Raw genomic sequence first — 24,186 nt, 5'->3', positions numbered from 1 at the left:
ATTCAGCAAATAAGACTTCATGAAGTAGCGCTGGTACTGGTAGCCACCTGTATTTAGTCTATACAAATTCCCCAAAGGAAAGTTTAACAGTCGTCATGCAGTTGCCTATGCCTATTAAGGATTTGTCTGTATATGCACCTACTTCAGAGAGGTTTCACTATCAGTACTGTTTGTTTGTGAATAGCTATGTGGTTCATGATCTAATCATAAGATCATAAGTTTAATATGCATTAATTGTACTTCAGTAAACCATCTATTATTTGTACATATACTGTATGTATATACGTACAATGTTAAAAGCGACAATGTATCCAATCACATTTCTCATGCATGACTTTGCTATTATCTACAGAGTAAGTTGAGGAAACATTACATCAATTGTAAAGCTAAAATTCATGCATGCACTTTGTATCCATAGAAGCAGACCATCATGTATTCGGCATCTAAAATTATACCGTCCCATCTTTAAACAACAGATGTTTGTGACATATTTGACAACTCAAGTTTTTGAAATCACCTAAGTGGATGTGGTTAAAACCGGCTTCCACCAACAGTGTATGTTTGACAACTCAAGTTTTCAAAATCACCTGGATGAGGCCAAAATTTCCACCAACAGTGTTTCATATAGTACTAGCAAGAGTTAATAATAGCGGAAAGGCCGCATACTACTCTCTTATTACATAGCTAGCTGTGTCTTCTTGGTACCATGCACACAAATCAGACTCCATTGTGTTTCCCTCACTGTGTTCACTTCAATAATTCACCTTAGTGTTTACTAATATCAAGAGTTCAGTCATAATATTAGTAAGTCTTACTACTGAACTCTTGCTGATATATACCATGTGCTAATAGTCAGAATAGTAACACTGAAATTTATTAAGTAAACCGGCTTTTACAATCTGACACTGTATGATTAAAAGTTTAAAGGGTACAACAGTTTCATATTATAGTTACACTTTTTCTAGAAAACAATCCAAATATACATTGCACCTCGCATTGCACAGCTGTCTGAACTGGTCTTTGCAACAATCCCAAAATGTGTACATGTCATTTGTACATGAAGTGACTGCCTAATGCAGCAATTAATAGTATGCATAAGGTCAGGAAATTTTGTTCCAAAGGCAACCAAAGTAGACAGTATTGTACATGTACATATGATATTTTACTGTCCTAAACTCAATAGGGGATAATGCTACATGTTACTGTTTTTTTTTGTTGGCATTCCAAGAAAACGACCTGAACTGTATAAAGAATGATGTCATCAAGTCAGTGTGGGAATACATCCCATTTATACTGCATATTGTATTACCTAAAAGTCATAGCATTTGAAAGGTATCACAAAACCTTAATAAAAGCAGCAGAGATAAGGAACTGCAGTCAAAACTGAAGATTGATTGCAACTAAAAGAGGAGAAGAATGAAGATGACAAGCCTTGTCCTAATACTTCTAGTAAACCTCTATTGGGTTAGTATACAAGGGCATCCGATTAGCACTCGTGATATACGACAAGCAAGGAACGCTGCAGCCTCAGAAAAAAATTTGATAACGGACTTTACCAATGGGCTGATAACGTTAAAGGTAAACACTCAAAATTATAGTAGAAATGTATATTTACTAGCCTATACAGCTATTATAGTATTGTATGTGTGCAACAATCAACAATTATTTTTTTGATTCAGGATATGACTCAAGAGGACAACACTGAAGGAGCAGTGGCCACGATGTTGCACTTGTTCAATTTCACATGCAAGACCCACACATCTGTTATGGCACTGAAGACACACATACAGCAGCATCTATTTAGTGAAGATGTCAAATCACCTCCTGAAAACGAATCAGATGTATTTTTTGGAAAGGTTGTTTTCATCTTGTCATCCTTAGAGACTGCAGCTGCAACACTACAAGAAATACAGGCAAGAAAGCATTGTACATGATTGTGTATGACTATACACTAATAGTGAAATAGCACATCTATAGCTTACACTTAATGTATATTAACAGTGTATATCTCCATACAGATTGCTACAGCTGGATACACTTGTATTGAATTTTCTGCTGATCAATATGATCATATCTTTGATAATGAAATACTAACTAACAATACTGTGACAGTAGACGAAGACGATGAATGGCAGAAGTCAGAAATACTGGCTAACAAGCTGGCAAAGGATACGCTCAGTGTCATGAACACAATATTGAGTATTAAAAACAACTACTGATTTATTCAGTATGCTTATCAAATCATGTACTGTTTACACTGCTGTACCCTGCATAATTGAGATTATATAGCATAATTATTATATGAATTTATCATCGTGATATTAAATTATGTATACTATTTCCATACAAGCACTGTATAGCCTATGAGAGTAGAACAACTAATTCATATGTATTCATTCATTATGTTCAACCAGAAACAGAGGACCTGTGAGGTAGCATGCATGAGGTACCCAATGTTAGGGTAACGCATTACGTAATAGCTATTATTACTATTCATGGTAACTAATATAACGGAATATGCCATAAAGCTAGTAATGTAACTCAAGTTACTTTACTTAAGAATGTAACATGTTACTTAAGTAATGAATTTACTGCCTAACGAATGTAATTAACGAAGTTACTAATCCACTGAGTAACGCCTAGTCACAATGAAGTAATGAACACCACCTTGAGTTAATAAATGAAGCTTATTGACAAATTTCTTTCTCTTGAATACAATATAAGGCCCCTATTTGGTGATTATTAGTTTCTCATCCACCGCCCGCATCCTTCTTAAGCTACCGCATGGTAAGCCATTATTTACTCTGCGCATGCTCAGAAGAACACGTGATACCAAACTGTTATAATTTTTGTTGATGAACGCTACAATGCGCTATATATCACCAGGAGAACTGTTGTTTTCCTTAGCAAATTGCTGCAGTGCCAATTGCAATCGTGCTCTATCGACTTCATCAAAGCAGACTTTCCGCTGACTGTCGAAAAACAGCTGGCGATCACGAAAAGTAGAATCAGCTGGTGAAGGAAATGTTTGTAGTAAGTAAGAAAGACAATTTGGACAAGGTCTGTACATCAGAGTGTTAATATTATAAAATAATGGTATAATGGTAATACCCTCCCGCCCGCATCATAATAATTAGAAAGGCTGGATGAGAAACTAATAATCACCGAATAGGGGCCTAACCAAGATTCCAACCGAATGCATGCAGTCATGTCACATGATATATATATAGTTGCACACGTTCTTAAGCTGTGGACACATAATGTAATATTGTTATAGTTACTTTATTATTTTTATGGGTAATATGTAACTGTAATTAAATAGTTTTAGTTGCAAGTAATAGTAGCTACGTAAATGAGCTACTTTCAAAAAGTAATTGTTGCCCCAACACTGGAGAGGAAGAAAAAGCTGATGAATCCACACTGACAAAATTAAACATTGAAAAAAAAGCACAGCCAGGTCGTTAAGTACTTATCAATTTTGACAAATAAGGAGTTGATAAATTAATGTGGGGATTCATCAATTTTTTTCTTAAATCAAAATTTTCAAATATGGTAAGCCTCAACATGTATTGCTCTATTACTTGTACATTCTGTATGAATGATATATATATATATGGATGGCGGGTGTATATTTTACCACTCTATCCTCCATGTGTGCAGGTTGGACAATGGTGAGGATGCATTGTGCAGCTCTGAACTATGAATATTGTCATTATATCCTGACATTCATGGGTCAATAAATGTCAATACGAAGGCTATAGGTAATGGAAAAGTGAAATATACCGACACTTTAACTTATTTCCGTAACAAAACTGATCATAGCAAAAATTTGGACCATCTAATGCCATTTGAACATCTTAAGGCTACGAAAGGTAAATTTTGAATCTTAGCTATTACCAACTTCAGCCACAGAAAAGCTAAAGCTTTATGCAGACATTGCAGCTACACACTTTGCTAGTAAGAATGTTTCCCATTCATTGTCACTTGTCAGCACTAAAATGCTCCACTATCTCCGTAATCCATTTATTATGACATTTCTAATTTTTATTGCACTGAGTAAAATGACTCGATCCTTGTAGCAAACTTGTGATTCAGTTCAGTGAGCTAAGCATGTTAATACTATGTTTTGATGTCTCCACAAAGTGACTGATTCATTGAAATCATTAATGTCGGATATACTGAATCCAGCAGAAAGCCCCAAAGTCAAACTGAAGTTATTTTATTCTTAATAAAACATACAAGTCTATTAACTACTGTTGAACATTGCTGTAGCTACCTAACAAGAAAATCTGAGCTGAACTGCAATGACAGACTTTAGTAGTCTAAGCTGGGTGGCCCAAGTACTGAACATCACTAATTCAGTTCTACTGAAGACTGAGTCCAGCCGTCACGTTCTCCTAGGGCCTTACTGATGTTGCATCTGATCCAAGTGCTGGTAATCTCGCAAATGCAAGGACAAATGCATATGCTCCTACTGAGTAGGGCACAAGGAGTAGAGCAAGGGGTGGTCACTACCAATACTCCTGTAGAACCATTTGCGACCGGGATCACAATTGAATCAAACGATCAAGACGTTATTTTACACGATCAAGACGTCCTAAAAAGGATGATCAAGTACCTTAGAAAGCAAACTTTTAAGCAAACCGAGAATTTACGGGGCTTCTATGCTAGATTGTCAAGGGATCAAGGTACCTTTTGTAATGAAATCAAACGATCAAAGTGCATTTTCGTTAATCAAAAATCTTGACCCCGGTCGCAAATGGTTCTACTGGTAGTGACTACTCCCTGCCGCCTCGGTTTAATCATAGATAGCTAGTATATAAAAACTATAGATAGTATATACTATCTATGGTTTAATATCGTGCTGGTGCATGTGTGTAACTAAGAAGTCAGTAGGTATTGGGCACTTCAGGGCGCTGATGTTGATGACAATCCTTAATTGTAGGTGGTATGTGTAGTCTGTAAATCCATGCAAGGGGGTGACATACAGGAACTCACCTGCGACCGCGATCAAAGTCTAAGTCAAAGGTCAAGGCCACCAAATTCGTGCCAAGTCAACGGTCAAAACTTCTGACCCACAATCGAAGAGTACTGCAATATCGTCGCTACGTCACAGATCCTACAGCGCGTACATACGTAACACCCCCTTGTAGGTTTCATAAATTAACTAGCTCAAAAAAGATTGGTGCGGCAGTCGACTACTTTACAAATTTAATTTCGGCTATCGTAAAATATTTGAGTTCAGTGCCACCTGCGCGTAGACAAACAGGGGCTTGGTCTTTCAAAGCTCGAGTGTATCTCAGGAAGTTTAGCGCCTCATCCTTACGAAGACAGATTGGGTTCGGCAGCAGTGTATCGCCTCCCACCGTGAACTGATTTAAAGCTACCCGCTGGATATCATTTGAAAAGGAGTCACACTTTGGTGCCATGTTAAAAAAGAAACGAACCTTATCGAATGATTTGATCGTCAAACAACTGGGGGATGTTTTGAAAGTCGGATATCTGAAAAAGAAAGGCCACGTAAGAAGAAACTGGCTGGACAGATGGTTTGTTCTTACTACAGAAGGAATTTATTACTACAAGTCTAAAGAAGTGAGTTGAAACAGACATGTATAGGTTGTTCATGCATTGTATCTATTGAAACAATGAGGAATCGAGGTGATTGTCTTTGTTTGTAGTTTCACACATGTGTAAAGTCAAAGCAGACATTGTTCTTGGTGCTAGGATATCACCCTGAGTTTCTCAGTATTGTGAGCAGTGCCTTATTCAGTTAATCGGATATTTTAAAATTATTGAAAGCATTTAGTTGTTTCCTTGTGACACAAAATGGTCCATTAGAAGATGCTTTATTGTTTAAATGAGGCATGCAATGGAAAACGTCATCTGTGTGTGAAAAACAATGACAGAAGTGAATATTGGAATTCCTTTATGCCTGTATAGAAATTTAGTAATGTGTTTAAAACCCTATAACATGACACAGGTACATGGTGTCAAGAAATTGTTGTAGAGATGACAGTGCAGTGCATTATTCCAGGTAACCAGCAATGTTTATACACAGACATGCACACTACACTACACACACAACACACTGCACAACCACAACACACTGCACAACCACAACACACTGCACAACCACAACACACTGCACAACCGTAGATCGTCTGCCCCATAGAAGTTGCCTTGTACTTACACATGATAAGCTAAGATATCCCTTGTATATTTTGTCATACCTTGTTGGATAACTTCTCCATGCAGACACAATCTGTCTGTACTTCTAAAGGTGATGGTCATTGTTATGCACCCACACTGTCTCCTTTAAATATGTGCATGGCCAACAGCAGAAAATGAGAAGCATATTAAGTATTCCTGTGTTTGATCATGTACTGGTGCACTTTCCCGTAAGGTACACGTACTATAAGCTGCTTTATTCTATAGGAATTAGTGTGGCACATTTAGAGCTTTTGTTTGAGATTTATTATTGAAGTTTAGATATATTCTTAGAGCCTTTATCTAGTCATAAACCAGCTTACAATATCCTGTTGCTGCTATAGTTATCATTACTTGTGATATGCCTTGCTCTACAGTTTTAAACTGTTGTAAGAGTATTGCGATTGGGAGCTCTGACCTGACAAACCCATTTTTCAGCCCATCAAATATATTATTTTTGTCATTTGTAATGTGTTTGAAGGATTTAATCTGGTAAAACAAGACAAACTCTGTTGTTTTTTCCTAACTTTCCAACCGATTGTTTTGGCCAAAATTACTAAGCTGTAGATTTTTTAGGTATGACGTACATGCTAGGATCACCTCTCCTTCATTTAGGATGACATCTGTTTTTTATATGGTTGTGTATGGGTAGAACATGCTTATGGTTCAGTGCTCTTTGTCCATTAATTTTTGTCACTGTTGGAATCCTCTTGAAGAAATTTTTATTATGTAGAAACATTTGGTAGTCTTGTTTTGTTCGTAATTTTGTCCTTGGTGGTGAATAGATATTGTGTTTGTATTGCCTTGTTATGGGTTGATGCCAGATTGAATTGCACATATAGTAAAGTAAGACAGGCTGTGTATAGACTATAGAGTGATTGTTTACACATTGCGTAACTGAATCTTGGGGATAGAGCTTCACTGTTGAGTGATATTGACATTACTGCAGTTGGGTAATCTGTCTAAGATAGCTTTTATACACACCTTGAGTGGGTTATTCAAGTTGATTCTGGAGGTCCACATTGCACTTAACATATACTAATGGTTGTTGTACGTGTGGTATGGTGTGGAGCACTTCATTCGAAACATTGTTTTGTCTATTTTAATTGGTGTGTGACATAATTATGGACTGTACAGTGGACCATTATTGAAAGGACTTTGAAACGTTTTAACCTTGATAATTAAATGGCTTCTCCGTGATTCCATTTTGGCATGATGTATGTGCATAAATTTAGACCAGTGTACTTGCCTCGCTATTGAGGACACTTCTAGATGGCCATATTACAGGAGTTATCAAGATAAAAATTGTCCATCTGTGTGTTGGTCCACCATCTAGATTCATATACTGGTGTTAAGTCTACTCCAACACTGTCATGTCATGGTCTGGTGTCTAAGTGTTGTATTGTTGAGCAGTGGTTTTGTGGTTGTTGAGTCATAAAATCCATCTTCCTTATAAATCCTCTTCTTTAAGCTCCAGTGCACCGTGAATGCAATCATGACCATGTTGTGTGACAGTTATTGTTCAGTTTAGCGACCATCACTGGTAGTATTTTTTTGACACATTACATATTTAAGTTAACTAATTAATTATTTTAGGTTTGTATTATAAATAAACACTAGTCCTTCTGTCAAGTGAACACAGATTATTGTTAACATAAACTTTTAGGTGATTTTATTTATTACAGTGGTATTTAAACAGTTTTGTTCTACACAAAAGAGTAGTTATGATGTGAAGTCATGAACAGGTGACATTGTCTTCACCATGTGGTTTTGTATACTGTTTATCAGGAATCCATTTTGTAGTAGCATGATCTTTTTTGTATGCCATTCAAATCGCCATCACATGCTGAGTCAAATGACAATAACGTGTTTAGTTTAGCACCGTGGAACTAAGCATGATGGGGATATGGCCGATCAAAGCACTGGATGTAGAATAATGGTGTGGAAGAGCTACTTTCTCTAGGCGGCCTGGCAGCAGAGATGTTCTTCAATGCTTTGGTAGTTAGTACCATTTTATCAACCATATTATTCATGGTATAATGTGGTGTTAGCAAATTGTTTCTAATGGTCATAGAGGTTATCAAAATTTATACAAGTGTGTGGACTTTCATGGTTATAGGGTTCATTATTAAATTATAATCCTTTGTGAGTGAATTCAATTAGTGTTGATAACTTGATTAATACTAACATACACACTTGAAATAAAAGCAGGCCTCTTAGAAACCCTTCAAATGTGGTGTATGTATAATTGGCAACCTCACAAGGTATGGTCTCTTTAGCAACTTCTACTAACAACTGTTTGAATGGTTACTACATACATGATAGGGTTAACACATGATAGAATAACTGTAGGAGGTAGGAGGACATATCCAATGTAGTGTAACTAGTATTGTGTACAAGTTGAGCATGTGGAGTGTGTAGTTGTACACAGTGACTCCTCTAGTCTAGGGCTAGCTTTGGAGCCAAACTTTAATTTCGTTTGGTCTTCATAACAAAGTGGTTTTATTAAGGAGGTCATAGGTCATGAAGTATACCTTGGGATCTACTTGACATGGTGAGGTGGTCTTATTAATGGGATCACTGAAACCTACTTAACATGGTCACTATAAGATGTTCTTATTCAATGAGGTCATCGAGACCACATGGTCATTACAATGAGGCAGTCTTTATATATTTTTATTTTAAATGGTTGTGGTAATGGGGTGGCTGCTGAGTGAAATTTCACTGTACTAAGTTAGGCTCACTGAGTATATAAACCATGGCATAAATTTTTGTGTATTTCCTTGGTTAAACACTACACCTTCAATAGTAGTTGCACTTGTGTGGTGCTGTAATTGATTTTGAAAATAAGGGTTTAAACATGTTTTCAAGCATCGAGTGGTAGTTGAGTTTGAATAAGGTAGTAAACACCATGAAAGATACCACAGTGTGGCGAAATAGTCAGTATGTTGCTCAGCACTACCGTGAGGTTTAACCGAGTAATACGGTACTTGATTTGTTGAATTTACCAATTGTACGTACACCAAATTTGTTTCATCACTTTGCACTAGGGCTGGGACGAAGCTTCGAATGATTCGTGTGTTCGAAGGTTAAGTAAACTTCGAATTATAAAAGTATCCTTCGAAGCTTTGTAATGCACTCATAGTCTACGAAAGAATTATAAATAAACGTCGTTATCTTTATTGCAGCTGCTTATTCCTCTTGCATGATCAATGTTCGTCTCTTCGCGATCGATCTTCGTGTGCCACGTCCACTTTTATACCATCGCTGTTCAGCTTGCTACCATAGTTGCAGCCTTAAAACACCTTATAAAGTGATAGATAATGCATGGAAAACATACTTTTAGCTATTACTTGGTGTTTACCTGTGCATGATTGCAGTATAGTGGACACGCCCATTTCCAATCTATCGATCGTGTCATTCAGTACTGCTGCTATGTACTTTCCAAATGCTTACAAACTTATTAAATAGGTTTAGAAAGATAAAACCTAAGAAGGATGTGCATAAATACAAGAAAACCTACAACTTGAAGCTAACACCAAAGCTTCGAATGTTCGAACATTTTATTAGCGAATATTCGAAGGTAAATTTCAATATTCGTCCCAGCCCTACTTTGCACTTTGTTGTGTATACAAATTTCATCTCTACGTTTTTAGTTGTTCCTTATTTCTTTATCCTAATTTTCTTCAATGTGTCTGGACATCAGTTTTCTTCAAGCTGGTACAAGTCCTGTGCTGTGTTTGCCTACCAGTGATACAACACCCTGAATTTTTCTGAGCCATCACATGTCATGCATTAGTAGTTATATTAGTATTCTACAATGTATTTGAAGTGACCATGTTTTGTGTATACTCACAGCTTAGGAAGACTAGTTTTTTTAACATATTGGGTACATATGCAATGTGTGTATACATTTGTAATCTTTTTTTTGCTATGTGTGTAGGACGGTAGACCACTTGGTGTCATCCCGTTATTTGGGTGTACGGTTAAGGAAGGTGTGTGTTCATCTGTCAGTGTGCTGTGTGTGCGTGTGTGTGGGTACTGTGCATTTGTGAGTAATCATTCACACTTGTCACTATTGATCTATCGTCTTGCAGATACTCTACAAAAACATCTACATGTTTTTACTTGCTGGACAGCAGAAGGTACGTAGTTTACCTTGTACATATGCGTGTGTATGATACCAGGACACTATTATAAATATGATGTTGCTGGCTTGGTTTACTGTATTGTAATGGCAACACACAGGTAAAGACTACCCAATACAAGCAAGCACTAAAGACGAAATGCTAGTGTGGATCAAAGCCATCGAGGAAGCTGCTGTAAGTTGTATCAAGTCACTCTCAAATTTGCATGCAACACTCTTTACTTGTACAGGTTGACAAAAACAGACGGGGTACAGTATCAAATGGGCAGACATCCCGAAACCCTGGAACAGTAAAGTCTATACCAGAAGAAAAGGGTGCCGTCGGTGGTCCTAGTAGAGACAGCGATGATGACAGCTTTGATGACGATGAATGATGGATGATACTACACTTAACCAAACACAAGCTATTCCCATACACAAATACAGTATACACACATGGCATGCATATATTATGTCCGTTTACATGTAAATTGTTTACCCACGTGAACTACTAAATGAATTATTGAGGAGGCTACAAATGTTTTGGCTTTTGCTTCTAAGTAGGGTATTTAGAATACGGAAGTGTGTTCCGGAGTTCCATTACCGAACATCTGATGTGAACTTTCGATGCTGAGACGTTTACTTGCTCGAATCCCAAAACTAGAAAAAGCAGTTTGTCTTGTGAAAAGTTACCGAATTGGTTGCCAACAGCAGAAGCAAATCTTGATAGGGCGTATCGCAAGTGGTGTTTTACGCATGCGTAGTGTACGGATGGCTTCAGCAGCAGTAGTCAGTGGTCCCCTTTCACAGGACTTTTCCAAGAACGTAACCTTATCGGATGGAGCAAAGGACGATTTCGTCACGGAGCATTTGTATTATACAGACACCGAGCTGTGTGAATGTAAAGCTAAGGTCACTGGTGTGCGTTTAATGGAATTCCAAGGAGAAAGTCGCCATGTTATTGTTGTAGATCAAACTGTAATGCATCCCCAAGGAGGTCAGTTGGATTATATTTAATTTATTGTATACAACTAAGCTTTTATTGGGTGCTTGGTGTACAGTTTTAATGTTATGCTTCTATCAAATGTGAGGTCAATGTCACACCCTGGAGAATCATTCATTCATTCCTAACCTGAGGACGAATTCGGGTGAAAAATATCCTACAAATCCCCACCTTATGTCAGACCTAGGGTAGGCGGGGCATAACATCAAGAGTTCATAATAAAAGATACAGTGGAACCTGTTAACCAGGACACTTGAAATGAGCAAATTATCACTTAGCATGTAAACTGACCTGGAAATCAGGACACCTTGATCATTATTACATCCCAAGGTATCCTTAATACAGAGGTTTCACTGTAATATTTTTTTATTACGAACTCTTGGTTATATTTATAGGTGCATTATACACAAGTTTCTGACACCTTGCTACACATGTTTTCAGTGGCCTCCTTGTAGACCTACAGTAGAAAAGCTGAGTCTGTACCATATATGTACCCAGCTTGAAATATTGTGCATGTACCATGCAACCTCCATGAATGTTTACTGTAACATGAGTGCTCCTTGTATGTGAGGTGCGTGTATCATGCAACATGTATGTTACAGTGAGGGGGACATTCATGTACCATGCAGAGTACGTGCATGTTGGCATGGTTTCAGTAGCCTTCTTGTTGATTTATTTATAGTAGGGTATTAGCCATTACACATTGTTGTTTAGTTATGGCAGCATGGTATTTTCATGTGCTATGCTATTTGCCATGCTGATTCACATAGCATTGGTCTTGCCAAACTGTCATTTGTATAACACCCTTCTAATAAGAAGAGAGGTTGCACTGTATTTCTTGCTGGTCTGAATTCTTATGTAACTGTGATAGGAGGACAGCCTTCAGACACAGGGATGATCAAAAAAGTTGATGGTGACCAAACAATTGAGTTTAATGTGAGTTTAGCAGCACAGATTGTTATTTTTTAGAATATGATACCTTACACATACTTTGTGAGAGTACAGATTGTCACAATCCAAAATTTTGAGTTGGAAACTTTTATCCTTCACCCACTTTTGAAAGGGATTTTTTTTTGTTGTGTTTTGGTCATGTGGAGGTTTACAGAAGCAAAGAGGTTTGTGTAGAAGTACCACATTTTGGGACACTACAATTAGATCAACACCTAGTGAGCTTTTTTGAGTTCCATAGATGGTTTTATATACATACGTATGAATCTTCACTACACATATGTGTATGCATACGGAAAAGAGATTGTTACTAAGACTGTGCAATAATGTAATATGAGAAGTCATGCTGTTTTAAGAGAGTAGGTTGAATGCAGATCAAGGGAGTTGCAAAACCTAGGCTACAATGTATATGGCTCCCTCCTTAGCCACTTGGAGATCAAGTAATTGTTTTTATCTACAGAATTTCAATGTGACATTTCTGATTCCCAGCTATGCATGCATTGCACTGTCTCTCTTGCAGACCCAGTATCACATATTTCATTATTATATCATGACAGTTTTTAAAAGATATTGTCGTCCATTATTACACATCCCTTCATATTATTATATGATTACCATTGTATACTGTCAGGTGCTTCATGTACAGAAGCCATCACGAGATAGCAAATATATTGAACACATAGGATCTTATGCAGTCGGGTCAAAACAGTAAGTAAACTGACTGTGTGTTATGTGACCTATGTAAGCATTGTACTTGTCCAGCACATGATTGTTCAATTAGAGTGTTTGGTGATTCCAGTGTAGTTTAAAGTCTCTCTTAACAAATCTCCCGAGTTAAGGGCATAATATGTAAGGCAAATATTTTGGTCCCAACAGGTATGACTTTATACATTTTTACATCTTAAAAAGGAAAACCTTCATATTGCAGCAAAAATGGGTCCCACAGTGTCCGAGGTATAATTGTGTAGACAAAAGCACACAAACAAATTGTCAAAACAAATTTAAAGTGTAAAGTTTAGTATTAATTTTGCCATGCATAAAGGCGTGTGTATGTCTCTGTACAGGAATGTAGCTTTCATAGGGTATTTCATTAATTTTGTGTTTGTACTCACAGATTTGCTGTTGGTGATCCAGTTGACATATTTGTCAATGCAGACAAGAGAAGATACCATGCAAGGTGTGTGCTATAGCTACTTGTTTTATTATACATGCTGGACTATAAGTGTGTGCGTGCGTGCGTGCGTGCGTGCGTGTGTGTGTGTGCACATACGTGTGTGTGGGCGTGTGTGACTGTGACTGTGACTCTGTGTGACTGTGACTGTGACTCTGTGTGTGTGTGTGTGTGTGACTGTGACTCTGTGTGTGTGTGTGTGTGTGTGTGTGTGTGACTGTGACTCTGTGTGTGTGTGTGTGTGTGTGTGTGTGTGTGTGTGTGTGTGTGTGTGTGTGTGTGTGTGTGTGTGTGTGTGTGTGTGTTGTGTTGTGTTGTGTGTGTGTGTGTGTGTGTGTGTGTGTGTGTGTGTGTGACTGTGACTGACTGTGACTGTGTGTGTGTGTGTGTGTGTGTGTGTGTGTGTGTGTGTGTGTGTGTGTGTGTGTGTGTGTGTGTGTGTGTGTGTGTGTGTGTGCACATACGTGTGTGTGGGCGTGTGTGACTGTGACTGTGACTCTGTGTGTGTGTGTGTGTGTGTGTGTGTGTGTGTGTGTGTGTGTGTGCACATACGTGTGTGTGGGCGTGTGTGACTGTGACTCTGTGTGTGTGTGTGTGTGTGCGCATACGTGTGTGTGTGTGGGCGTGTGTGACTGTGACTCTGTGTGACTGTGACTCTGTGTGTGTGTGTGTGTGTGTGTGTGCGTGTGTGTGTTCATACGTGTGTGCGTGTGTGTTCATACGTGTGTGCGTGTGTGTTCATACGTGTGTGTGTGCGTGTGTGTTCATACGTGTGTGTGTGTGTGCGTGTGTGTGCGTGTGTGTTCATGCGTGTGTGTTCATACGTGTGTGTGCGTGTGTGTTCATACGTGTGTGTGCGTGTGTGTTCATACGTGTGTGTGTGTGTGCGTGTGTGTTCATACGTGTGTGTGTGTGTGCGTGTGTGTTCATACGTGTGTGTGTGTGCGTGTGTGTTCATACGTGTGTGCACGTTCATACGTGTGTGCGCGTTCATACGTGTGTGCGCGTTCATACGTGTGCGCGCGTTCATATGTGTGTGCGTGTATTATAACATGGAAAAGCATTTGGCTACTATTTTCAAAGTGGCCATTATAATAATGCATGCCAGTGTCATCATCTTTCCCAACTAGTATTTAATGCCAACCTGTGCAGACATTACACTATTTTCTGACTGGTTGACATACATCCATGTACCTTACTTTAATATAAGCCGTGGTGTTTATCCAAAGCCCAGGTTTATGGCTGTGATTATTACAGGTCTATTATGCAGCAAATGCAACTTTTGTTTGAGCATGTGACGTTCAGCAGTAATAATATATCACAATCACTACGTAGGTACATAGTGTATGTTCTTGATCTACAGGATACACAGTGCTGGGCATTTATTGGACTCTGCTTTCATAAATCTTGGCTGGACTGAACTTGAGCCATCCAAGGTGAGAGAGTTGTAAAACCTACTACCTGTTTTATTGCCCGACACACTAGAAGTACAATGTTGAGTTTACGTAAACCATTACAATACCTTTGCCATATATTGGGTATGTGGTGACTACATAGGCACAATAAAAAGAGTGCACATGCATGCAAGCAACAGTTTTGGGGACAATACTTTGTAACTTCTACTGCTTTGTAATCTGAATAACAGTGACCAATGAATTAGCATACATCACAATAAATTTGGTGTTCTATTGGTGTAATCAAGTGACTGATATGAGGTTTACAATTTGTTTGTGTGATCAAGTTTTGCAATTTGAATATTTCTGTACTTGTACAAACAGTGGTTGTGTAATTTTCAGTTCTACTGATACACACACGCACGCACACACGTACACACATACTCCCACTTCCAATATCCTATTGGTGAAGACTACGATGGGCTTCATAAAAAAACTTTATGTACCGTTATCGTCTTCATATTATGATTCAATCTGTAACATGCAGTTAAATAGCATTAATTAATGAGTATTTATAATAATATAAAAGTGATGCGTGATGTAATTACAGTTTATATGTAAAAGTTTATGCTGGTTCATCCATGATTCACTCTATAACTAGAGTTGCGGTGTTTCGTTAATGTTTCGCCTTGCGAGTTGTTGCTGAGCTCAGCAGCAGAACTCGCCACCGTCACTTAGTCTAGCTGCAATACCTGTAGCTAATCCTTGTTACCATTGATTTTTGCCCTTGTAGCTACTGTTAAGAACAGTCACTTCTTTATCGCTGTGAAATACGTCGATTGTCAGATGCCATCGCCATTATCACTATGCTGAGGCCTGTTCTGATTGGTTACGTTGCTGTGTCAGCCAGCTCGGCTGCAGGAGCTATTTATTTACCGCTACTCCTTTGTCATTGCTCTCTACTGAAGTGCATGAGTAGCCAACTATCTTCCACAGTTAACATAGCAGGATCCATTAGTTTTGTCTGAGTACCTTAGTGGCAAGATCAAGGTAAATAATATTTGTTTATTATTATGATTATTATTATTACTAGGACCGCGTCACATACAACCAAGTACATACACCAACGTGACAGCCCCCTGGTGAGGCTATTAGGTGGTGAAGGCACGATCCCCAAATTAACTCAATATGTCACAGTAGTGACAGATACAACACAACAGTGGCATCGTAACTAAAGGCCACCAGTAGCTAAGTGCCAGTACATCATTGGTGTGGTAATGGCACAGTGATGTGTACAACGTATATGTATACAAAACATACAGGAGAGAACTATACATTATTGCAGTATTGTATGCAGCAATACATTATAGGCAACATCACCAGATAAAAATTATTAGCCAATATACAGCACAGTATCAACATCAACTAGAGCTAAATAAGGTTCATCAGTGGTGTAGCAATGGCACAGTGACGGGTGACACACTGTAATTATGCATACACAACTTGCAGGAGATAGCTACACAATACTGTAGGAGTATGCAAGCCAGATGAACCAGATAAAGGAAGACAGCCCAGCCAGCCAGAACCTAGTAGCTAAGCCAGGTGAAGGCAAAAAAGATTAAGCATGTATTGAATTGCCTGACACCAACACAAAGGAAGTTTGCCATGCCAGCTGCACAAGACAAAATTGTTTACTTGTATTTTATATGTAACTGTTGTAAAGAGCGTGGCATGTGTTTTAATGTTTTCTTGTATTGTTAATTAATTACACATTTTATGTGACTGGCAGCTGGCATGGAGACCTGAGGCGTTACAAACATAAAAACTTATTTGTAATCTTCTTGTTTACGTGTAAAGTGGCCCCTGGCTCTCCTGCAGTCACTCTATGGACATTTGCTAATCTCCTTCATGCAATCTGTAATTAAGCAAGGGTGTGGTACTGGGCGTTATATAGTATTACACATATGGTCAAGTCATCAGCACGAACGGGCGCAACGATTATACGTTTGTGCCTGCGTTCACAGGCGAATCGATCCCCAGTTAGTTTATGTCTCTAGGCCTCGTATTATTTATTTATTCATTATGGACCGTGTCACATACAACCAAGTACATACACTAACGCGACAACCCCCTAGTGATGTGTACAAACCATATAGAAGAGAGCTATACATTATTGCAGTATTGCATGATTATTAGCAACATCACCGAAGATAAAAGTTACTCAGCTATGCAGCCACTATGCAGCACAGTATCAACATCAACTAGAGGTCACCGATAGCTAAATACGATTCATCAATGGTGTGGCAATGACACAGTGATGGGTACACACTATATGCATACACGACCTACAGGAGATGCACAATACTGTAGGAGTATACAAGCCAGGTGAACCAGATAAAGGAAGACAGCCAAGCCAGCCAGAACCTAGTAAGCTAGGTAAAGGAAAAAAATACAAGAAAACATTTAAAACATACCACACATTTTTTAAAATACATTAGTACAAACAGACAACCAAACCAACCAGAGCCTAGCAAGCCAGAAAAAATATAGTAAAATACAAGACATATGTACATTACAATACAAACAAACATACCTGTCCTTGTGTAGCTGGCATGTCAAACCTATTCAGGTGTCCTGCAGCCATCGATACACGAGTGCATCCACTGGCAGCTGGCATGGCGACTTGAGACTTAGTGTGCCAGCTGGCAACACTTTCAAACACAATTGAACAGCAATTTGCTCTAAATACCCATTTGAATCTGCTAGATTGGTAGTGGGTATATCACTAGTCTCGTGCCCAGACCCCACCCACTGCGTTTGCATAGGTCTGGTGACATTCGCAGGAGTTTTGGGCCCTACGCCATTTTTCTTTTCTGACCAATGGGATGCCTTGATTCAGGTACAACGAGATTTGATAGGCTGGAACTAGGAAAATGGCCGACAATAGCTATGGATACAAATGCGTGAACAATATGGCGGCGGGCCCAAAAACATAGCGTTAGTCACCAGACCCTACTCAACGCAGTGGGTGGGGTCTGGGCACGAGACTAGTATATCACATGCTGTTTTGATCGGCATTAAATAGAATTGCCATACGTTTCTATCACCTCCACGGAAACATTCACCCATTATACGATTATCTCTTCATACAACATGGATTCTATTCCCGGTGAGTGCGAAGCCTTAGGCCTTGTAGTTTTCTCAAACATTATTATTTATTTATTCATTCATTCATTATTAATGACGTAATTTTAACCGTGTTTCGTATTATTCTTAGTACTTGGTTGTATAATTATTGTACGAATTTACTAGATAGTGATGTTTGGTGGGTGTATCTCGGTGGACGCTTTAATTCTCCTGCTAGCTAGCTACATACAACAATACTAATGCATATGCATTTATATTATTACTATGATAATAAACATTTTAAAGCATAGTGCACGCCAGCTTCGCTCGATTGATCCATCTTGGGGAGAGATTATTGATTCTTACAAGGAAAGAAATACCATACATGGATTAACAAGCACAAGTGTATGCATACAGTACCACTCAAGCGCAACATCGTCTTGCAAGAGTGTGGGTGATTAAAAAACTAGTTAATTAAAGGGTGTGGCACCAGTTTTGATCGCGATTGAGTATTCATCCTGTATAAGGTATAAATAGTCACAAATGAAACAGGTGCCATGCCCTTTAATTAGCAAGTTTTAAATTGCTCACACTCTCAGGAGATGACATTGCATCCCTTTGAGGGGTACACATGTACCATATGTACATATATACGGACTGTACATTGCATAAAGTATGCGTAACAGCCTGTGACACGATTTGTAATTAATAGTGATTTACTTCCATAACACACATCGTAATGCGAATATCAAAATGGTCTGAAATGTAAAGTTTTTTTATGAAGCCTACTGTACATCGTGTTCACCAAATATAATATGATTGTATTTTGGTTATTTAGGGGTATCACTTTGCTGAGGGACCATATGTAGGTGAGTGTGTATTGTATCATTTCTATGTACAGAAAACCAGAGGTAGTTACTGTAACCGCTACTTTAGCAGATATGCTAAAAAATTTTAGAGCTAATGTATGTTGACCCACATGCAAGCTGATTGACCTATACTCTATGATGTATAATAATTTCAGTACTACAAAGTAACGGTTGCTAAGTAGGGAACAGAGAAATGGTTTTGGCAGATCTTTGCATCACACACATTTTCAACATATGTTCAAGTCACTTCTTTACAATTGCACCCTTTTTGATGTTGGTGAACAGTTTATGTGATTTTCAAGTTTCAAAACATTTCAAGGATATTGTCAACTTTTTTTTATTAATCATGTGTTCCATGTAGAGTACATTGGTAATATTCCAGTGGAGAAGAGAGATGAGGTGATAAAACAACTCAACCAGGAATCAACCAGACTTATACAGGTATTGTTTTACAAAGAGTTTGTAATACTTTATGGAGTGTGCGAAAGCATGAATGCTTTTCAGTGGTATGGTACAACTTCCATCCTGGCCTTTTTAAATCCACAACTGTGTTGTTTGTATGTAATAGGACTGGGACGAAGCTTTGAATGTTTCGTAGGTTTGAAGGTTAAGTAAACTTCAAAGCTTCGTAATGCACTCATAGCCTACAAAAGAATTACAATTAAACGTTGTTGTCTTTATTGCAGCTGCTTATTCATCTTGCGCCATCTATGTTCGTCTCTTTGTGATTGTTGCCATGCCCACTTTTAAACCATCGCAGTTACTATATTTGTAGCCTTAAAACACCTTTATTTGATGTTTTCCTATGCATGATTGCAGTAAAACAGACACGCCCATTTGCAATCGATTGATTGCGTCGTTCAGTTCGGTTGCTATGCATTTTCCAAATGCTTAGAAACTTATTAAATAGGATTAGAAAGATAAAACTTAAGAAGGATGTGCATAAATGTGCATAAATGTAAGAAAACCTGTAACTTGAAAGCTAACACTGAAGCTTCGAATGTTCAAATGTTTTATTAGTGAATGTTTGAAGGTAAATTTCACTATTGGTCCCAGTCCTAGTATGCAAAGTGACCTGCGTAATTTGTCAGTCGCATGCTTAAAATTTTAGCCAGAAAGTGAGACAGCCTGGTTCCACTTATGCTCATAGTCCTCCTGTAGGCAACTGTCAATGCTTATAATGTCTATGGAGTGTTTCTACTGTAGTAAGGTATTTCTGTGACTCATCAATGTTGTTCTCTAGGAGAAAATTCCAGTGGTGGTGTCACAAAATGATAAAGGTGTGTACTTGTAATTTGTTGTACTGTCTGATACCCATCGGGTTTGAGCTAAAGTTTTTTTTAAAACTCTGTGAACATCAAATTCTGAAAGATACACATGCTATGCATATATGGTATAAATGTACAGTGGAACCTGCCTAAGATGGTCATTTCAATCAGTTTTTTTTTCCTTAATAGTCAGGTTACTGGTGATTTAGTATATAAACTTCTCACTTTAGGAAATTAAAGTTGGCCTTGGTGGCCTTACTATACAGGTGGCCTTTCTATACAGGTGGCCATTAAGACAGGTTTCACTGTATTTTGTTTGCACTTACTGTGTATGGAACCATGTTTAATTTTTAAGGAGAGAGGATAGTAAATGTAGGAGGTACTGAGTGTCCTTGTGGAGGCACACATGTTAAGAATACCAGCTGGATTGGAGGAATGTCTATTACTAAAATGAAGAAGGTAAGGGAATTCTGCCATAATCATGGATGCACACGCACACACACAACACAACGCACACACAATCTTCACACACAAAGTTACTACATATATACAATATTGCTTGATTTTTGGCTGCCAGTGACAAGACCATAAAACTATACACACTACTTGCAGGCATATGCACTTGATTCCTTAGGGTGATTATACTACCATTGGGCATCAGTGTCTAAATAAAACATGGTGGGCTTTGTTTGAGGATGATTACAAACGAGAGCATCTTGTTGGAGAAAAGTGTGTGTAAGGTGGCAAACGTCTGAAGAAATAATAGAGTACTGCTATTCTGTACCATCAACCATTTTGGTCTCAAAGTATCTGTTCTAGAGACTCAGGAGCTTTCCTGTACTGTATAGGGCTAATATATTGCCATACGCGTAGAACATTTCATGGTGTATAAAATTTTGCTGGATTTCGTGGTATGCAGTTGATCCACGAAAATTAATCCACAGACTAAACAAAACAGAATCTGCGACCCGTTTATACTGTAGTGTACTCCTAAGATTCCCCTGTGGCTAGTCAACCCCAAAGTATGGTTTGTTTCATCACTAGACCTTCCGGGACCATCTGTTGCTCCAGTAACTGATTCTATTTCGTTACTGTAGGCTGCTCTCCTCGGTGTACTGCATGTTCACATCATGTCCAGTCTGACAATTGTGTTGCTATAGTGTTGAGGTAAGCTATAATTTTGGACTGACAAATTTCTACTATTAGGTATATACTGACGGGCACTTGATCCAAACCATCCCAGGTTAAACCACGAAATTTTTTACCCACAAAATTTAATACACTAACTAGTTAGATTTTTTCACAAACCGCAAAAATTTTACCCGCGAAATTAAATACACTTACCAGAGATTTTTCTAGGGGGGGGGGGGGGGGCAAAGGGGGCATTTTGCCCCCCCCCCCCCTGAACTCTGCCTCAACCAGCCCAATGATGAAACAATGATAAATTGATTTGAAATCATAAAATTTAGTCGATGGCTAGCTAGCTACAATAAAACAAATTTAGCCTAATTTAAGTTCTGCCCCCCTCAATTTCTGAAAAACTCGGATTGCCCCCCCTGAATTTATTTTCTAGAAAAATCCCTGGACTTACGGTAAATACTCTAATAAAATTATAGGGCTAAATTACTCTAATAGAACATACGCTTTAAAAGAATTACCAAAGTACTCAAATTGAGCAGTCAAGGAGTTGCGTTTTGGCAACCAGGGATCCATTTATGCACAGTAAGTAGTACTATTAAAAGTTATTAACTTCAAGGGTTCCAGCAATAAAAAGTAGTGAAAATATATGACAGAGGTTAATATGGAGTGGGGGAGGGTATGCACTGGTCCCCTCTGAGTTAAATATTTCCCCCTTAAGTTTACACGTAGGGCTTTGATACGTAGTTAGAATCGAAAGGGTTTTATTGCTGACCTTTCCCAAAGTTGTATAATCAAATGGTCAATATTCAGTTGTATCACAGTAAAATTTCATGTGTCTTCACACTTATTTTATATATTTTCCTGCGGAGGGGCATGCCCCCAGACCCCTCCTAAAAACCTCATGCTTAACATTCTAGAGTGTGCTTCGTGTGATCCTCTCTCATAATCCTATGTCCACCTCTCCCCCTACATTCCGAAACAACTTTCTTCCCCCCCTCTCCCCAGCTTAATATTCTGGATTGAGTTCTGTTCTGTATGTAAGTTAGTAATCTTTAATTGCAGTAGTTTATTAACTTTTTAAGCATAGCTCTCTTAAGTGCTTCAATTTTTGTGTTTGTGTGTTTGTTATAGTTTAACTCCAAATACCAGTGTCTTCAAGGCACAAATGCTGAGTAGGAGGTGGTAGAATGATGTAACAGAAACCAAGACAGAGCTGAGGTTTCAATTGCGTCATTCTAACAGCTCCTACGAAGCAGTATGCCTCGAAGTTACTGGTATTGGTGTCTAGTTGTCTTAGAAAATGGTAAACCAGCAGTGAAAAGGACATCGTAGCTATGCTTTGTGCCGTGCATGAAAGGAAATATAGCTTGAAACTTTACCTGCCTTTTGAAGAACCAGATATTTTACTGTGCTAGATTGGTGATACATTACGTATTTCAGCAGTTGATAATAAATTCTTGTGTGCAAATTAACTGGTGTGGTTAACCACGAGTCTCTTATGTACTGAGAGACTTCTGTTGGAGTCTCTTCGTGAGTAAGAAACTTCAATTTTAATTGAACTTCAAAGCAGTGCTGATGTACGTACCATTTCTAAGGCATCTAAATATGCTCCTCTAAGAAAGGTGTCAATGCAGAAAATTAATACCTCTGTATGGTTGCCTTGCTTGAAGGGAAAAGACAGCCATGTAATTGAAAGGCAAAGCGCAGAAGGCAGAGCCAGATGCCACCTCTGAGATTGTTATTGTGGTAAGGTGGCCGTGTGCTGCTTTGTTTGGCCTCTAGCCTTGTGACTGGTGTGACTGGCGGGTTGGCAGGTAGACCAAACTTGGTTTTCGCTTCTTCTTTTTAATATCTAACCATTTGTGTTTTCCGGACCAGGAATTTCGTAAAGGTGATTTTTGTTAGTGTTCCACCAATAATTGGATCAGTATCAAATCGGAACTGATATTGGGCATTTTGGTATCAATCAGTTTGATTATTTAGGTATTCAGATACCGATTAATAGCTGCTTGCACCAATCATCGTCATCATAATTTCATCATCATCGTAACTATCATCATCGTAACTATCATCATCATCGTAACTATCATCATCATCGTAACTATCTTCATCATCATAACTATCATCATAAATGCTATGCTAGCAAAACGTGAGGTATAACAGGCTGGAAGTAGTGTTGAGGACATAAATGGTGCAGGAATTGCTTTGTTAAACATTGAGCAACTGCTACTTAGTATATTTGTATGAAAAGATTGAAATATTCTAATAGAACAGTCACTGCACAATAAAAATCCTAATAGAGCAGTCACACATAGCTAACTTGGAAGGTGTGTAAATTGTGTTGCAATTATTGGTATCTGTATCTGTAGCAATGAAAATTTACTGCTAGGTATCGGTATCGGTGGAACCCTCATTTTTGTTGCACATGATATTTTCTATGATGGTGTTTTATGGTACGATTCTGTTCATTTTAGGGGGAACCCTACTAGACAGTGCTACCATACTGTTTGATTTATAGTGTTTGTTTATTTAGAGCAAGAAGACAATACGAGTTTCTTATGAAGTAACCGGTTCCTGATTAACAATATGGATTTCTAATTGCTATTTTTTAAACTAACATTTTTGGAACGAATTTAATGCAATATGCTTGTCAATAATTCTTTGTGTATTTTTATTTATGTAAATTTTTATGTATGTATCCTCACGAACTTGTACTTGTACGTTTCATGAGGACTTTTTGCGCACAATATACTTATTTAGTGGCTGCTGTTATGATTTACCAACAGATTGGCATACCTTTGTGATGAAGTAATACTGATTTTTTTTACAAAACGTGTGTGAAATTGAGGGGTTATGATGATAGTACTTTGCAATGTTTTAGAATAGGATTAAATACATGCAGACAGCTTTTAATGTGGGTGTTACCTACGTTAG

At 38.2% G+C, this 24,186-nt stretch overlaps 3 protein-coding genes across 3 annotated transcripts; all 3 read left to right on the top strand.

Annotated features, from left to right (window-relative positions):
- The first annotated feature begins 1,394 nt into the window (after positions 1-1,394).
- Positions 1,395-2,416, top strand: LOC136257470 (uncharacterized). The gene is made up of 3 exons (XM_066050690.1): positions 1,395-1,578; positions 1,680-1,913; positions 2,019-2,416. The coding sequence occupies exons 1-3, from the start codon at positions 1,417-1,419 to the stop codon at positions 2,217-2,219; spliced, it is 597 nt and encodes a 198-aa protein (XP_065906762.1). The 5' UTR covers positions 1,395-1,416; the 3' UTR covers positions 2,220-2,416.
- A 2,797-nt stretch (positions 2,417-5,213) lies between these two features.
- LOC136257471 (pleckstrin-like) lies at positions 5,214-10,853 on the top strand. Its single transcript, XM_066050691.1, has 5 exons — positions 5,214-5,592; positions 10,151-10,202; positions 10,305-10,352; positions 10,456-10,529; positions 10,585-10,853. Exons 1-5 carry the CDS (start codon positions 5,428-5,430, stop codon positions 10,726-10,728), a joined length of 483 nt encoding a protein of 160 aa, XP_065906763.1. The 5' UTR covers positions 5,214-5,427; the 3' UTR covers positions 10,729-10,853.
- Positions 10,854-10,960: 107 nt separating this feature from the next.
- LOC136257469 (alanine--tRNA ligase-like) lies at positions 10,961-23,963 on the top strand. Its single transcript, XM_066050689.1, has 10 exons — positions 10,961-11,330; positions 12,208-12,272; positions 12,916-12,992; positions 13,399-13,461; positions 14,819-14,891; positions 18,814-18,844; positions 19,206-19,285; positions 20,088-20,124; positions 20,468-20,571; positions 23,786-23,963. The coding sequence occupies exons 1-10, from the start codon at positions 10,961-10,963 to the stop codon at positions 23,828-23,830; spliced, it is 945 nt and encodes a 314-aa protein (XP_065906761.1). The 3' UTR covers positions 23,831-23,963.
- Positions 23,964-24,186: the final 223 nt, after the last annotated feature.

This window comes from Dysidea avara, chromosome 6, assembly GCF_963678975.1.
Source record: "Dysidea avara chromosome 6, odDysAvar1.4, whole genome shotgun sequence".
Taxonomy (NCBI): Eukaryota; Metazoa; Porifera; class Demospongiae; order Dictyoceratida; family Dysideidae; genus Dysidea; species Dysidea avara.
The sequence above is the reverse complement of the archived record's forward strand: the minus strand, read 5'-3'. Positions and strand labels throughout refer to the sequence as shown.

Coding starts and splice junctions, on each gene's coding strand:
- LOC136257470 (XM_066050690.1), top strand. CDS start 1,417: ATGAAGATGACAAGCCTTGTCCTAATACTTCTAGTAAACCTCTATTGG. Junction 1,579..1,679: donor ATGGGCTGATAACGTTAAAG/GTAAACACTCAA, acceptor TTTTTGATTCAG/GATATGACTCAAGAGGACAA. Junction 1,914..2,018: donor CAACACTACAAGAAATACAG/GCAAGAAAGCAT, acceptor ATCTCCATACAG/ATTGCTACAGCTGGATACAC.
- LOC136257469 (XM_066050689.1), top strand. CDS start 10,961: ATGCTGAGACGTTTACTTGCTCGAATCCCAAAACTAGAAAAAGCAGTT. Junction 11,331..12,207: donor TGTAATGCATCCCCAAGGAG/GTCAGTTGGATT, acceptor TAACTGTGATAG/GAGGACAGCCTTCAGACACA. Junction 12,993..13,398: donor TATGCAGTCGGGTCAAAACA/GTAAGTAAACTG, acceptor TTGTACTCACAG/ATTTGCTGTTGGTGATCCAG.
- LOC136257471 (XM_066050691.1), top strand. CDS start 5,428: ATGTTAAAAAAGAAACGAACCTTATCGAATGATTTGATCGTCAAACAA. Junction 5,593..10,150: donor ATTACTACAAGTCTAAAGAA/GTGAGTTGAAAC, acceptor CTATGTGTGTAG/GACGGTAGACCACTTGGTGT. Junction 10,353..10,455: donor TACTTGCTGGACAGCAGAAG/GTACGTAGTTTA, acceptor GGCAACACACAG/GTAAAGACTACCCAATACAA.